The sequence below is a fragment of the Poecilia formosa genome, unplaced genomic scaffold (assembly GCF_000485575.1).
Source record: "Poecilia formosa unplaced genomic scaffold, Poecilia_formosa-5.1.2 Scaffold429, whole genome shotgun sequence".
Taxonomy (NCBI): Eukaryota; Metazoa; Chordata; class Actinopteri; order Cyprinodontiformes; family Poeciliidae; genus Poecilia; species Poecilia formosa.
In genome coordinates this window covers 225,036-242,083 of record NW_006800368.1, presented here as the reverse complement: position 1 = coordinate 242,083, position 17,048 = coordinate 225,036, and the positions used below count along the sequence as shown (strand labels likewise).

Genomic DNA, 17,048 nt, shown 5'->3' with positions numbered 1-17,048 from the left:
GGTTTTGTCCCTTTCTGAGTCTGCACTCATCATAGCACTCGTGGTACATATGGGTGGTTTTAGGTTTCATAGTTCAGCTGGATAAGGATTAGATTTATACACAGTAACATCACTGGCACTAATATTTGTTTTAGTTCATCAGAAAGTTCTGTATCTCCTGGAGCTTTTTGGCTGTCCATATTTTATTTATCATTTTACACTATACCTTTTTATATTGTTTACAGTAAAAAAAAAAAGAATGAACTGGTTGGCACATTCAGGATTTCAACATACAGAAGCACAAAAACACTCCATGTTAGAACTCCAGTAGATCTGTGAATAAAGTCACTTCATAACCTCAGAATGTACTGTAAACATTGATACACCTGCGCATATGCTAATAAATAATTATATGAGACTAAAGAAACTCAACAAAGAAAAAAAAAAAAAACCTGAATCAAACCCCTGAATAAAACGCAGCCTGGATCCAAGATCCACAGAGATGGAAGTGAACTCCATGCCTTCAGTTCTTTGGCTCCATGAACTCTGGAGTTCATGGAGCCAAATATTGTTCATATAGAAACAATTTGGGCATTGTTTCTATATGAACAATGCCCAAATATTTCAGAGAGTGAGTGTGGAGGTTTCCAGCATGTGGTAACCAGTTGTTTTTTGTTCCACAGCGATACGTCCTGCCAGCAGAGCTCTTCTCATGTCCAGTGTCACATCCAGCATTGCAGCTGATGAAGCAGATTTAGTTTCTGTGTCCCTAAAGCAGTGGAACAAACTCCATGAAAACTTGAGATGTTCTCAATTTGTTGGTTCTTTACTGTAACTTTCCTATAAACTTTATAACTTGATATTATTTGTGTCATGTAAAAGCTGTTAACTGAGATAAAATTGGACTTTTACAGGTTTTTTTTTTCTCTGGCTTACTAACAGAGTCCAAAAATACTTTAGTTAGCTTTACTGGTCTCTTTAAACTGTCCTTAGGTGTGTGTGTGTGTGTGTGTGTGTGTGTGTGTGTGTGTTGTAAGTTCTAAGTTTCTCTGGCAACTTTCACACAGCAGAAAAATGCAACCCTAATCTGCATGTTCTGCTTTTATCCAACCTCTATCCTGCCTTTTCATGACGGTGTGATCAACCCAACGCTACAACCCTACAAAAACTCTAATCTGTGCCACTTCCATATGTGGTTCTAATACACATATGGAAGTGCAGAGATTTTGTTTTCAAAAGCTCTGCAACCTGAAGGGTCATGTCATATTTTATCCAGCTTTTGCCCCTTGATTTGAGACATGTGTCATAATTCTGCATCATTAAAAGCCAGTCACGGTAAATCCGGATGTAAGTAATGGCTGAAATGAATTACTGAATTATGAAAGACATCTGTATCACTGAAACATACAACTCCTGGCTCTGACTACACATCCAAGCAGTCTTCTCTACAGAAATTCTGGTCAATGCANGAACCAGTTTACTCTATGGACGACTTTACACTGAATTCTGTTGGGCACAAATTGATGAGTGAATGTGTTTTAGAATAATTTGATACATTTCATCATCCATCTCTATGACATAGTGACACATTCAACAAATGTATAAAACAATATTTTTTATAAAAGTGACATACTACAGCAGCAGGCTGATGAGTCGGGGAACAGTGTTGGCCCTTTCTTCTTTCCAGTGTTACTTCCGTTCTGCTCAGCTCTCTGAAGGTCCCAGCACGACATTTCAATCAAGTTGAAGTTTGGACTTTGACTGGACCATTACAACACTTTGCTTTGCTTGTTTAGGACAATATTTAAGTGTTAGACAGATGGCCTTACATTTGGACTCTAGAATGATAGAGATTCGTTCTTTGTGAGTCCAGAGACACTGTGTGCTGGAAGGCGTAAAACTCCGGAGGAGAAATTCCCAGTGATGAGTGGTTAGTCAGATAGATTTAATTAATAGCATCTGCCTGCTTCTTCTCCTGTCAACTCTGTGAAAACATCAAGGTTGTTCTTTTTTCCTCACGCAGCTTTTCCATTTCAGCTTGTTGTTTTCTTAAAGCTGAGGTCATATTAAAGTTATGTTGGTGGTTCTTTTTCGTTATGTCTTGATAGGTGAAACACTAATGTCTTATTGAGTCGGTATATTGTGGTAAAAGTAACTTTAAAAGCTAATATTTATTAGTTTTGAACTTCATTTCATTGAATCTGCAGCTAAAAGGAAAACTTTTACTGCTGGGTTTCTACATCTTGTTCTCCTAGATGTTTGTTCCTTCAGGAACTTTCCTCAGCAAGCTTTACCTCGACTTGTACATGATGAGGGAGTCAAAAACCTAAGTACACGTTTTTACTTAGTTATGCCAGCAAATGATGGGGCTTAGAATTTGTCGTATTAGAATGTGTAATCTCTCTGCTCTGACATTCCATTATGTTATTATTTATAAGTCAGTGGTTAACATTTCCACTGGCCACAAGAGGGAGACAAGGCTCTTCTCAACTGGAGAAGCTGCGTCACAGGGGGCTCTAAATAAGAGAGACACACACTGACAAAATAAGTCCAAAAGGAACAAGATGAACTAAGACAGCAGGTATTTTGATTCATGGGGTTTTCTTGTTTCTGTGGTTGGACAGGGGGTCATCTGTGTCTCTTTTAAATCTTAATGCTGAAGTGTGTATCTTTCATTCAGTCTGTACAGCCTAGGTCAGTGGTCCCCAACTCTGGTCCTCTGCAGCCTGGTGGTCGGGGTGCTGAGGCGCTCCACCTGCGGTCCACCGTGTTTTTGTATTAAAAGATGTTAAGGTGACAGGAAATCTTAAAATGTCACTCGGTAATTATTTACCGATTGACGTTTTAAGATTTCCTGTCACCTTTCCTATGTTACGGGAAAACATCGCCAGTGAAACACTGCTTAAACCCACAACTAGTCTTAAAAACAAATCAAAATATACAATTAAAATGGATATCAATTACTTGCACTTTTGTTTAATGCAAATTAAGTCAGCATCTCCATCAGGCCCCCAGGGCTTCAGGGGCCTCATAAATGCCAATATTTTAACACAGACCACAAATACATGAATCTAACTTTACAGTTTACACAAAATCAGGGTTTTGTCCCTTTCTGAGTCTGCACTCATCATAGCACTCGTGGTACATATGGGTGGTTTTAGGTTTCATAGTTCAGCTGGATAAGGATTAGATTTACACACAGTAACATCACTGGCACTAATATTTGTTTTAGTTCATCAGAAAGTTCTGTATCTCCTGGAGCTTTTTGGCTGTCCATATTTTATTTATCATTTTACACTATACCTTTTTATATTGTTTACAGTAAAAAAAGAATGAACTGGTTGGCACATTCAGGATTTCAACATACAGAAGCACAAAAACACTCCATGTTAGAACTCCAGTAGATCTGTGAATAAAGTCACTTCATAACCTCAGAATGTACTGTAAACATTGATACACCTGCGCATATGCTAATAAATAATTATATGAGACTAAAGAAACTCAACAAAGAAAAAAGAAAAAAAAACTGAATCAAACCCCTGAATAAAACGCAGCCTGGATCCAAGATCCACAGAGATGGAGGTGAACTCCATGCCTTCAGTTCTTTGGCTCCATGAACTCTGGAGTTCATGGAGCCAAATATTGTTCATATAGAAACAATTTGAGCATTGTTTCTATATGAACAATGCCCAAATATTTCAGAGAGTGAGTGTGGAGGTTTCCAGCATGTGGTAACCAGTTGTTTTTTGTTCCACAGCGATACGTCCTGCCAGCAGAGCTCTTCTCATGTCCAGTGTCACATCCAGCATTGCAGCTGATGAAGCAGATTTAGTTTCTGTGTCCCTAAAGCAGTGGAACAAACTCCATGAAAACTTGAGATGTTCTCAATTTGTTGGTTCTTTACTGTAACTTTCCTATAAACTTTATAACTTGATATTATTTGTGTCATGTAAAAGCTGTTAACTGAGATAAAATTGGACTTTTACAGGTTTTTTTTCTCTGGCTTACTAACAGAGTCCAAAAATACAAAATACTTTAGTTAGCTTTACTGGTCTCTTTAAACTGTCCTTAGGTGTGTGTGTGTGTGTGTGTGTGTGTGTGTGTGTGTGTTGTAAGTTCTAAGTTTCTCTGGCAACTTTCACACAGCAGAAAAATGCAACCCTAATCTGCATGTTTTGCTTTTATCCAACCTCTATCCTGCCTTTTCATGACGGTGTGATCAACCCAACGCTACAACCCTACAAAAACTCTAATCTGTGCCACTTCCATATGTGGTTCTAATACACATATGGAAGTGCAGAGATTTTGTTTTCAAAAGCTCTGCAACCTGAAGGGTCATGTCATATTTTATCCAGCTTTTGCCCCTTGATTTGAGACATGTGTCATAATTCTGCATCATTAAAAGCCAGACACGGTAAATCCGGATGTAAGCAGTGGCTGAAATTAATTACTGAATTATGAAAGACATCTGTATCACTGAAACATACAACTCCTGGCTCTGACTACACATCCAAGCAGTCTTCTCTACAGAAATTCTGGTCAATGCATTGCTGTTAACTGTGCTTTCCTTTTTTAGTTTCATTCAGTTTAAGATCTTGTGAAAAGAATGTAGCTTCTCAATGCTGAATAAACTTTAAAATCAATCCATAAACAGCTCCATTGATTATTACATGCAGTTGCTTTGGGGATGTAAACTGTTCAAGCAGAAGTCTCATTGGTAGAATGAACAACAACAACAACAAGTTTCAGCAGAAATCTGAATTGTGTATCAATACCTGTATCGTCTTGTGTTGGACTGTCAACCTGACTAGAATGTTCAGTTTTCACCCAATGGCTGCTGGAGACAAGGCACTAGAACCCCTCTAGGGTGTGTCTACACAATGGATGGGTGATTTTTTTTCTTTTTGTCATTTTCCACAATGAATTTTCTGTAACTGTGCTTCTATGTTTTCCTGTAAAGCACTTTACTGTGCATGAATTGTGCTATGGAAATCAACTTAGACCTGCCTTTCCCGCTGCACTCTGCACCCTGTCGTTTAGTTTCAACCCCCCGGCACTCCCTCTCCACCCTGTTACATCCTGGGAGAGACATGGTGACTTTAGATTACACAGATGCTTCGTTTTGTTAGCATGAGGACTGCTTTATGGATGTGAGATGCTGCTTTTATTCTCTGGTTGTGTGCGTGTGTGTGACACTGGAGCATCCTTTCAGTAACCAGAGGTACATTTTTCTGGGAAAATTTATTGCATAAGTCATGAGCTCTTAAAACAGCTGAATGTCAGCCTAGATCACAGCTCAGATATCCTCTTCACTTCTTTGAGTAAACAGAGCGTGTGTGTGTGTGTGTGTGTGTGTGTGTGTGTGTGTGTGTGTGTGTGTGTGTGTGTGATTCAGTGAGACAGAAGTGTTTTCATAAAGTAATCCCTGGCTAAGACTGTATGGGTTCGGTGTTTGTACTTGTGCAATGATATGTGTGTGTGCGTGTGTCTGTGTGTGTGTAGATTGCCTGGAATCTGATGGATTCAGTGAGACAGTTTGAAGGCGGGATGAGGAGATGAACGAAGGGGCAGTTTGTCTTTTCCTCCGATCCCTCCATCACCTTCCCTGCATTGGTCATATCTCCACATCCTTGTTCCCTTCCCTGCTTTCTCTCAGCTTATTGGCATGCACACAGAGTATGTCTCGCTGGCTCTGTGCTTATGCAGACAGAGGATGTGTGGAGATGGGTAACCATGACAACAGCAGCTTGAAGTTAGACTGCTAGTGGCAGACACAGCGCTGTGCCTGCTTTGTACAATTCTTTTTCTGTGTGGAGGAAGATTCACAGATAAGATGTTCTCCTCATGTTCCAGCCCAGATCTATATGAATACTGTCCACACTCCAGATCCGAGTCCTTCAGTGTGTGAACAGTTCAATAAAGAGCTAGTCGTACTGTACCCTCTTGGCATCTTTTTATTTGGCAGATGAATAAAAAGGCTTCTGGATTTTCTACATAATTTCATCCGATTTTAGTTTATCACCAGAAAGAAGGCCTGCTTCCCCATCTGTGACTTATTGTGAGGACTGATTCTGTGCAAACACTGCAGCACTAGTAGTACATCTTTTTAAAACATGAAGGGACATACATATCATGATTAATCACAATGCATAACTGTGAAAGCTTGAGGGTTTGAAAAGACAAACCAGTACAAAAAGAGATAATGCATAGCTATATATTAGTAATTGCTGACAGCTACTCTGACTTTTAATTGATTGATGATTTCTTTTTTTTTCTTTTTTTTTCTTTATTTTTTTTTTAAATAACAGTAGTATTGTAAGTTTTCCAGTGTTTAGGGGGTAGGAGTTAATAAGTTTTTACTTCTTCCTACCCATTTTGAGCATATGTTAACTGAAACAGATATCTGTATTTTTTTTTCTTTTCTTCTTTTCTATTCACTTTTCTTATTGTGTACTATATTACTTTTTATATTTGTATCATGTTCGAAATAAAATTTCAAATTTCAAATAAATGTGCACACAGTTATTATGGTGCAGGAATAGTGCTTGGGAAAGCCGCTCTTGTTGCACTTCAGCCCATTAAATGCAGGGATTTTATTATTATTATTATTATTATTATTATTATTATTATTATTATTGCAGCACAAAGCAGGTAATGTATTCTCCCAGTATCCCACAGCAACCAAGGAACACTTACTCCACTACACATTCATACAGTAGTAGCAGACTTGTTCAGGATACAACTGACAGATAAAATATATATTATTTCCTAACTCTTCGGTGCCCTGCCCCTTACTGATGCTGGCCGGGGCAACTGCTCACATAGACCATGTAAAAACCGCCATCGTATGCATGTTTCCAAACATTGCTAATGAAAATGTTTTATTTTCTCCAACCAAACATGTCTGAAGATTCTCAGTTTTCCATGTTTTTGTATTAAGAAGTCATTTTGTTTTAAACGTTCATGTAGAAATGTCCATCTTCATTCATTTCCTATGAATCTTGTGCAATGAGGCAACAGTAGCTAGTGCTCATCCAGCCGAGTGGCCGGTGTAAAAAGCTCTCAAACATAGCCTTTTTCTCATTTTTACTATAGTTGCCAAGCAACACAGGGTGAAACATTGTTATTGGTTTTTCACAGAAGAGATAAAGAATGTGTGTAACTGCACTGAGCTTATTGACATCTAATTGGCCATCCTCCATCTACCAGTGCACCATGCAGGATGATGGAACAGTTTCCTCATGGACAATTAGCTGCTGGAACACGGCGAGTGGAACTTGATTTCCCATTTTGAGACTAAAAAGTACAGTTTTAGTTTCAAAAATTCTGAGTATGAAAACATGTATTGCTTTTAAATTTAAGAAACTATCTAATGAAAGAAGCCCCAACAAAAATTATGGTACATGCAGCTTAATGATTTGCTGCACAATGTTTTGAAGCAATAACTGCAATCAGCTGATTTCTGTAACTGTCAGTGAGGCTTCTGCATCTGTCCACAAGTATCCTGGCCTGCTCCTCACGGCAAACTGCTCCAGTTGTCCCATCTTTAAAGGTGCCTTCTCCACACAAAGTATTTCATCTCCTTCCACAGTTTAACATGATTTAGATCAGGGCTCATAGAAGGCTAGTTCAGAATTGTCCAATATTTTGACCTTTGCCATTCTTGGATGTTTCTAGCTGTGTTTTGGGTCAGTATCCTGTTGGAAGACCTCAGACCTGCGACTGAGACCAAGCTTTCTGACACTGGGTAGCACATTTCTCTCCAGAATGCATTGATAGTCTTGAGATTTCATCGTATCTTGCACAGATTCAAGAAACCTTGGGTCAGATGCAGCAAAGCAGCCCAAAGCACAGCCAAGCCTCCATGTTTCAAAGTTGGGACCTTGCTCTTCTCTTGCCTTCCCTCATTTTTTGGTCTATGAACATAGAGGTGATGCCAAAGAGCTTCAGTTTTGTCTCATCTGTACACAGGACGTTACCCCAGAAGCTTTGTGGCTTGTCATTACGCATTGTGACAAATTTCAGTTTGGCTTTTTTTTTTTTGGCCATATTGGATTTAACAAAAATTATTTGTTAAATAATTTGTTGCTGTGCATTCACAGCTGATGGCCAGTAGTTGAGTGTATTTTATGATGCATTAGTGTCCACTTCAGTGGTCTGTATGCATTTATAACATAGAAATCCACAAGAAGCACAAGAAAATGGCTTTTAGATAGCTGTCCACTGTAGTGACCACTACCCATGAAAGGGTTACATTTGATTTAACAGCATTAAATCATTAAATCAGCATAGATAAATTAAAGTGTATTATAAGCCCTCCATGTTTGGCTCTGGTTCTGAATGCAGAGCCTGAGAGGTCTGGAAGGTATCGACCTTCCTGAGAGGATCTTTAATGTATTGTGGTGCTAAACCGTTCACTGATTCGTAAACTAACAGTATTTTAAAGTCTCTTCTCTCAGTGAAGGACTGTAGAATTGGGTGATGTGCTATAGCTTCCTAGTTTTAGTCAGAACATCAGCAGCTTTCTGGATTGGCTGCAGCAGGAGGATTGTTGCAATGCGATTAAAAATAAATGCATGGTTGAGTTTCTATAGGTCTTGTAGATAATCTAGTATCTTAGTACATAGTTTCCATTTAGAGGCAGTGCTGCCCCACTGTGGTCAGTGCATGAATAAAGCTTATTAAATGTTATCTGTTATATTTTCTTCAGTTGGCTGCCTTCACATTCTTGTTGGGTATTTTTTTCTCCCGTGTCCCGGCTCTACGTTGACATGTCTGTCTGATAGTAGTGGAACAGAAGCGGCGCAGGCAGCCCAGGAGAGGCAAAGCGAGGGAGGGAAGGCTGTTAAGCAGCACTCACACAAGAAGCGTTAATGTCTGAGCAAAGCCAGTGGACAGAGACAGCCGTCCTCCTGCCTGCCTCCTTAACCACATACACTACTCCTGTGGTGAGTCAAGTCAACCAGCTGTGGACTTTATTGGCATTATGTGTTTTTGGCTGTGAGTCTGGGCAAACACTGACACTGTGAATTCTCTCACGGTGGCATGCTGAGAGCTTCATCGCTGGCATGGTAGAATATGAGGAAGGAATGAGCCGAGCGGCTGCCTCGGCTTTCTCTCAGGAAAAAACAAGGTGAATCAAAGAGCTGCTCCAGCGCAGCTCAGGGCTGTTTGTGTTCACTTTCATCTGGCTTATTTAAAGGTGTCATTTCCTAAATGCATGTTAAAAAATGACCTCTGCTGCTCTTGCTGTGCCTGGTTTCCAGTGTGTGGACAGAATCTTTATTTAGAGCCAGTTGTTCATCATAAAGCAGAACCAGATTTCCCTCATCAGCTGGAGCAAATGACTGATACCAGCTTTACTTGTCTCTGAGATTAATGCTTTAAGCCATTTTCACAGAACATTAAAAATTGTTTACATAATACATTTCTATATGCATAAATGAAAATTACAATGCCATTATGTTTATATTTTGTGTGAGTAAAGGGACATCAATCTTTTGCATTTTGTTTGAAATGTTCATTTTATTCAAAGCTGTTACTTCTGACAGAAAGCCTGCAGCATAGTTTTGGTTTTTTACTTTACATCTCAGAATCATTAGAAAAAAGAACAAGTAAATATCTGAATCAGCAGATTAGACCTGAAAGAAAACTAAGAAATGAATATTAGCCAATAAGAAGCTTGATTACTGCATCACCAAAACCAACAATAAATTAAATTAAATTATTTGGATTAAATAGTGGTAAAATGTCATCTTACTCAGCTATATACAGGCATGACATTAGGCATAATATTATGACCACCTGCCCAGTAGTATGTTGGGCAGGTGGTCAACATATTCCTGGGCGAAACGCTCATGCACACACTACATGAGTGTATCTCCTCATGCAGTGTGTGTTATAGTATGTAGCTCTAAGATGTTTGCAGCCAATCCTTTAAGTCCTGCAGGGAGCAACATGGATTGGACCCGTTTGCCCTGCACATCCCACAGATGCTCAGTGAGATTTATTCACTGCACCTTTATGACAGAGGACAGCTCAGTTAGAGCAAACAGAGAAGTGAGGCTTGCATGATTTGGACATGCAGAGAAGGAACAGAAGGCATGTAGGGAAAAAGATGCTAAATCTGGAGTTGCCAGGCTTCTGGTGCACAGGAAGACTGAAGAGAAGGTTCCTGAATGTAGTGAAGAAAGACATGCAGAGGGTTGGTGTGATGGGAGGTGGCAAGGCGGCTCAAGATATTCAAATGGCAGGTAGGTGGTCTGCAGTAGAGTTCACTGAAGGGAGAAGCTTAAAGTGGAAGGTCTCTCTGCCTCTGTTTGACTGCCTGGCTCTGAGGACAGCTTCATTTAGTGCACGGCTCAGTTTAGTGATGCAGGAAAAAGCAGACTGCTTGTGTGGCCTCTTTATGTCACTGCTCATCTGTGCACACAGTACAACCTAGCAACAGTGCTGAACATGAGCATCCAGCTCATATAGGATGTGCCTCACTCTTTCCCAGCTGTTCCAACAGGGTCATCATGAATTAGAATCAAAAACTATCATGACCCTCAGCTACCTGTGCTGAGGTTCTGTCTTGTGTTGGTATTTACAGGGAGCACAACCACCAGAAATACCTGAAATCTGCAAATACTTGAGACTCCACCTTGATACATTTCTATTCTAATAGTTAAAACACCAAATGTGCCTGAATACCCATAAAAAATAATTAAATTAAAGATTACGTAAATCATATGATACAGGTCTTTACGGACTCACAAGGCTCTGACCAGTGGATTTTGTCTTGGCACTCACTACAGAAGCTACCATCTTCCTTGTCTCAACCAGCATCAAACAAAATGAATGGTTCCCAAAAAATGTATGAATAGGTGGGGATCATTTTAGTGTCACTGGTGTCTCTCCATATTAGTTCATTTCTTTGTCTTGAGCTTCTTTTTGTATTTTCTTCTGTGCATTTGGGTTTGGACTCTTGTGTTGTGGCCTTAGCTTTGGTTTGGATCCTTTGTGTTTCCTTTCAGTTTCTCCTGTGCCCATTGTTCATCCTTCTCTCAGTTTACTGCTTACGTTCTCCTCCTCAGTTCTGCATTGTATTGATCGTACTCAGCTGGTGATCTTATTACAGATCGCATCTATTTAAAATCTTCAGTTTCTTTGTCTCACTGCTGGATCCTACTGTTGCTCCTGCCCTGGTTCTTGTGTCTGTTACTTGTGTTCTGTAAGTCCTTCATGTAACTCTATCTCCATCATGCATTTGTTCCAAAACTATCAGATTCATCGATGTTTCTGTATCAAACTCAACTTCAGTCCTGTTTTTAATAAAAAGCCTTACTTCTTTCTGAAATGGTTTCAATCACAGGGACAAACATGACCTGATTAAAACAAAAGTTTACAAGATTTGTAGCAATACATTCGGCATATGGGACACTGACTTCATAAGGACGAGACTGCATTTCATTTCTTTTGTAGAGCTTTTTTCCCCCTTCCTCAGAATAGATTAAATTAAAACAAAAATTAGTCAGCTGTGTTACGAGACGGAGCAGACATTACTGCATAAAGCAGACTGAGCACAGAGCCTCCATGGTCACTATGGTCTGTGCTTGAGAGTGGAAGATTTTAGTGGCTGAAAGACGGGGAGAGACTGTAGACTGTAGACTCAGACTATAGCTGAGAGATTGTAGAGAAAAAGGTCAGTTGAGGGGAAGAATAAAGAACGAAACGATATGAGAAGAAAAGACAGACTACTGGAGAGGAAGGAGAAGAATATTCTGTTCTGTGGCCTTTCTGAAAGGTTAGCATCCTGGATAGATGGAGAATGGAGCTGAGCGGCAGACGCTTCACAGGGCAGAAGACACACATGTCTGCTCCCGGTTCTAAACACTGGGCATCTTTTAAGTGGCATTTAAAGCAAAATACAATGTTAACTTCTGACATTAAATATTAGCTGACATTTCTCACACATGAAAACAAATGCGATATTCTTTAAAGATTGTGCATTCATGTAAATGTGTGTATATGGGGATTAGTGCCTCGGTGTGTCCTTCCACGTGTGTAAGTGCCACATCAAAACTGCAACAACAACAAACTCTGTTGCTTTTGTCCTCAATTTGCAGCCTTTAAGTATGTGTGGCATGGTGGGAAAGAGGAAACTCTGCTGTTTCAGAAACATGAGTTTAAAATTGTATTTTCATACAGACTCATTCTTTATTTGTGGCATTTTAAATATTACATCAAATCTCACTGTCTGTTCTTGAGAATAGAAAACCAAACATGTTCTGTCGTTCACTCATTTCTTTGTTGAGGTCATGTTCTTGTCTTGAATGTGAAGGACTGTGTGATGTTCAGGGTTGTTACTGCAATTTTTCAGTCAGGTTTGTTTGTACCAGAGTAGAACTTTGAACACAGTTCATTCACAGCAAATGGAGGCCTGGAAAACCTTACATGGATAAGTAGGACAAATTAAGCCACACAAAATATACTCACTGGCCACTTCATTAGGTACAACTTGCTAGTACCTACATCACTGTTCAGAACTGCCTTTATTCTTCATGTAATCAGAAACATTCCTTAGAGATTTCTTTCCTTATTTTTTGCATGATAACATTACACACATCTTGCAGATTTATTGACTGAACATCCACGATCAGTTCTGATGAATGTGATCTTTTGGATTGAGGTTTATAGACTGTGGACTCAGAGGCCAAGATGCCTGCTTCTATCTGACAGCTGGAAGCAGGCATCAGATGATCAGTACTCTGTGATCGTAAAGGAATGGATATGTTGAGCAGCAACACTTTTGTGTTTAAATGATGATGTAGGTACTAAAGGCCTACCTCACCTCTAACTGGTCCGGTCCCGGTCTGTCCCAGAATGGTCCTGGTCCATCTGGCCAGATTCATTTTCCATTAGAAGATCCGGTGCTGTTCAACCTGGCTATTCTCAGATTTCCGTACCTTCTTCAGGGGTACAACTAGCAGCACTTAGCCAGGTACAACACTGAAGCAGTTGGGTTGGCAGCTGACTGCATTCACTGATTGGCTCGTAATTTACATCACTGAAAACTCCACACAACATGTCTCTTAGCTTAGCTTTGGACCAGCAGGTATCAGAGAGTTGCTCAGTATGGAGGAGTGTAATTGATCCCTTACTTGGTTTGTGAACCAAGTAAGGGATCAAGTAAGTGTTGAGTCTCAAGTCTTTATCCTCAAGTCTCAAGACAGGCAAAGTTGAGTCCAGTCCCAAGTCTGAAACTTGAAATTTTAAGTCCTTTCGAGTCTTGTAATTGTATGTTAAATGTAAATAATAGACCATGTGTTCTTTTTAAAATCCTTATTTCTATCATCCCGCCATTTGAAGAGTTACAACTGAATAAACAGTAGACTTAATGTACTGATTGAAGTAAACAGTCTATTTTTTGTCAATATAATTTCCTGACGTAGATGATTTGACTACACCATCCATCCTCTGATGGAAACAGTTCAGCATTATGATGGGGACACAGAGAAACTCTCTTCCCTGTCTTCCAGAACCTGCATTCTGATACAGTTCCCCACTCACCATCCTCCAGCAATCATGAGCTAACACACTGCACATTATTTGTGGGTGCTTTTGAAGGACCAGATTTATACAGCATGACAAAACATAGCATACAAGTGAAAATTAAGCAATATCATCAACATAGCCCAGAGTACACTTGATAATAACACAAAGTTAGCTAAAGTCAGCTATCTCACTGTAAAAGAAAAGTACCACCTACTGTTGTTTGTGAAACTTCAAATATCGAACAAAGTTGGAATCTGAGAACCTCTTCCTGTAGGTTTGGCATGTTGCATGCTGTTTTTTGTTGAATACTTCATAATTGAATTACCCAAAAGAAATTACAGTACTCCTAGAAACATGTCTCCGTCTCTTGTTTCACCTCTCAGTTTTAGCTGAATTTGTACAGCAGGTCTTGAGGAGGAGCAGCTCTTTTAGGGACTTTTTTAAAGTAGGAAATTAAAGTGAACACCAATAAGCAACTCATTTGTAGAATAAAAATTAAATTACAGATCAAATTAAATATGATTAAGACATTTTGCACTTTTTCTTTTCAATTTTCTAGGACTAGCAGAGAAGGCTCTGCTGACATCTATATGCTAAATGCCACAGCATCAGCGATGACTGTCTTTTAAACTGTATGACTTGGATCAAACCTTTCAGATTTCCTTCCACAAGTTTCTCACAGTTGTTTCCTTATGGCAGAACGGAACTGAATCATGTCAGGTCTACCTGCAACTTCTCCACAGGATTCAAATCAGAGTTTTTTGATGGTCACACCAAAACATTGAGTTTGTTGTTCTTGAGCCACTTTGTCACCAGTCTGGTTTTACTCTGTGGGTTATTGTGCATTTGGAAGAGTAATCTGTGCCCAAGTTTTTACATCCTGGCTGATGTTTTTAGATGTTGCTTCAATATTTCCACATAATGTTCTTTTGTCATGATGCCATCTGTTTTATAAATGTACCAGCTCCTCCTGCAGCCAAACAGCCCCGCAACATGATGCTGCCACCGTCATACCTTAAGTTAGGATGGTACAACCGTCACAGTTTTTCCTCCAAATGTAATCATTGTTATTGTGGTCAAACAGTTCAACTTTAATTCTGTCAGACCAGAAGACGTCTCAATAAATGAAGGTCTTTGTCTGTGTGGACATTTGCAAACTGCAATCTGGCTTTTTCTTTTGGAGTAATGGCTTCTTCCTTGTTGAGGGGCCTTTCAGTCCATGTGGACACAGGACATGTTCCACTGTGGATAAGGACACCTAAAATATATTTTCTGGATAAATTCGAAATCCCTAATTTACTTAGTTATTTATAAACTTTCAATTAAATACATTTTGACATCTGTGGTGAAGTTTTGGCTATCCACAAGAATAAGAATAATTCAAAAGTTAGAATACAGTATCTGGAGAGCAAAATTTCTATATTTTTGAAGTCCAACACAATAATATTAATGGATGTTTTCAAATTCCAAATGTTCAAATAATATAAGCAGCAAGAACAAGTCAGATTTTAAAGCACATATATTTTTTAATTTCTTGAAGAAAGTACATTACAAGTTCAGGGGAGAGAAATTTTAAAAACCATGAAACAAGGACAACAATGTTCCCCAGTGTTTAAAAATAAAAAATTACTATTGCAGACTAAGAGGCTCAGCATCATTCAGGTCAAACTTTCTGTTGTTTGTATCATTGCCTATGAGGTTTCTAGAGTTGATAACAAGCCTCCTGTGTTCGTGAAAAGAATGAGAGAGTCAGCAGTTTTCTCGTGATGCAGCATCTGACCAATAGAAGTAGAACCGAAAAATATGAAGAAAACAAAACATTGCCTCCCACACCAGTGACAGTCAAAACAGAGACAAGCCAAGAACAGGACTGAAACAGACCAGACGAAAGCGAAGGGAAAGGAGGACAGGAAGTTTTTCAGATTGGCGGACAGAGCTGGAGGATGTTGTGATGTTGTCCTCACTAACCTGCACAGGCTGCTGTGGACTGCTCAGATGCAGGCTTCTTCAGACTGGGACATTTAAATATTCGGGGGTTTTGGAAGCTGTGGATGCAGGATATCTACTTTAACATTGTAACAGGAACATAATGCTTAAATTCAGAGTCACACATGGCTCCAGGTGTGCATATGTGTGCTTGTTGATGATAAGGTTTGCAGTAATACTATGATTTATGATGTCAGTAGGAAGCTAAGCTACTTTTATGTTGCAGAACTGGTTCTGATTTCAGTTTTAACTACCAGTTCTGTAGAAAGATTTAAACTATTTTGTCATTAACCTGACATGTTCTAACATTTAGATTTTGTATTTCTCTGTTTTCTTTCAGCCACAATGAAAGAAAAGTGACCTGCAAGCATCCAGTGTCAGGCATCCCATCCCAAGACAACTGCATCTTTGTTGTAAATGAACAGTAAGTCTCTCTGCACCATGACACACCCAGATAGTGTTTTGTGTCCCTCTGCTCTAGACTGAAATGTCCAATACAAACTAATGAACTGATTTATTTTGTGTATCACTGTTGGATCTGTGGAGTGAAGCTGTGCAGCAAAAATGCACCGTGTGTTTTATTTAGGCTTAACTTCTCGTTTTCTGTGGATAATCATAAAACCATGCTTAACTCTATTCCAGTTACTGTTATTCTTAGTCACAGAATTGTTTGCAGTTTCTGTTTGTTAATTTAATTTTTAATTAATACAAATGCTTTTGACTTCAAGCCTATATGAGTTTGTAAGATTTACTTTGAATTCTTATCACAACATCACCTGTCATGTTCTGCCAAAAATTGCCAAAAGTAGCTAATACAAGTTAGCATAACATGAGCTTTGAAAACTTTAGAGAAAGCATAGTAAGTTGGTCAAAGCGAGTAAAAGAAAAATCAGACCAACCACACAGTGTTGAGAATAAATAATTCTGCGTTTTCCTTCTATCTCCGTTAGCTAGTTGCTAAGCTAAAGCTAGAGGAAAGGACATGTTAGGAAATGCAAATGAGAGCTATGGGTAGAGGAAAGGACACACTAGGGACAGGCCTCTATGGGGCATAACTTAGCTAGAGGCTAACAAAAGAGATCACAACCCGTTCTTGGGGGCCATTTTGACTTGCTACCAATTAAAGGTGTCATGTGAAATGGACCAGGTGTATTTTGGTATTAATAAATGGAATTCATGAATTGAACTCACTGACTCTTCTATAACCTCATACATCAAGAACTCAGCATGGAGCACGGATAATTCTCCACAACAGTATCCAAAACAAGACAGATTGATTCTTAAGAAAGCGATATTTTAAGACAATCGAGCTGGAATAAAAGTCTGAAAAAGAATAAATTCTGAATGAAAATACAGAGCTACTCCAGCGTTCTGCCAACCCCAAATGCCACAATTCTCTTATATCCAAGACATTTTTGGAGATGCAAATATAATTATTTCCATCAGTTTTGTCTTCATTTAATTGAAGAAGATCTATTGATTAACAGGCTAGGTACCTTAAACCAGTGGTCCCCAATCCCAGGTCCATGGACCGGTACCGGTCC

At 39.2% G+C, this 17,048-nt stretch overlaps 1 protein-coding gene across 12 annotated transcripts in view; it reads left to right on the top strand.

Moving 5' to 3' along the window:
• LOC103155452 (pleckstrin homology domain-containing family A member 5) overlaps window positions 1-17,048 on the top strand; it is a 145,962-nt gene that overhangs the window by 49,217 nt on the left and 79,697 nt on the right. For 10 of the 12 annotated variants that reach the window (XM_016663564.1, XM_007577138.2, XM_016663568.1 and 7 more), the window contains exon 4: window positions 15,845-15,928. In XM_016663564.1, the coding sequence (XP_016519050.1) occupies window positions 15,845-15,928 (84 nt within the window). Of the gene's footprint in view, window positions 1-8,675; window positions 8,928-8,960; window positions 9,113-15,844; window positions 15,929-17,048 lie in introns of those variants that run through there. The other 2 variants (XM_016663569.1, XM_007577140.2) reach the window with 2 other exon arrangements.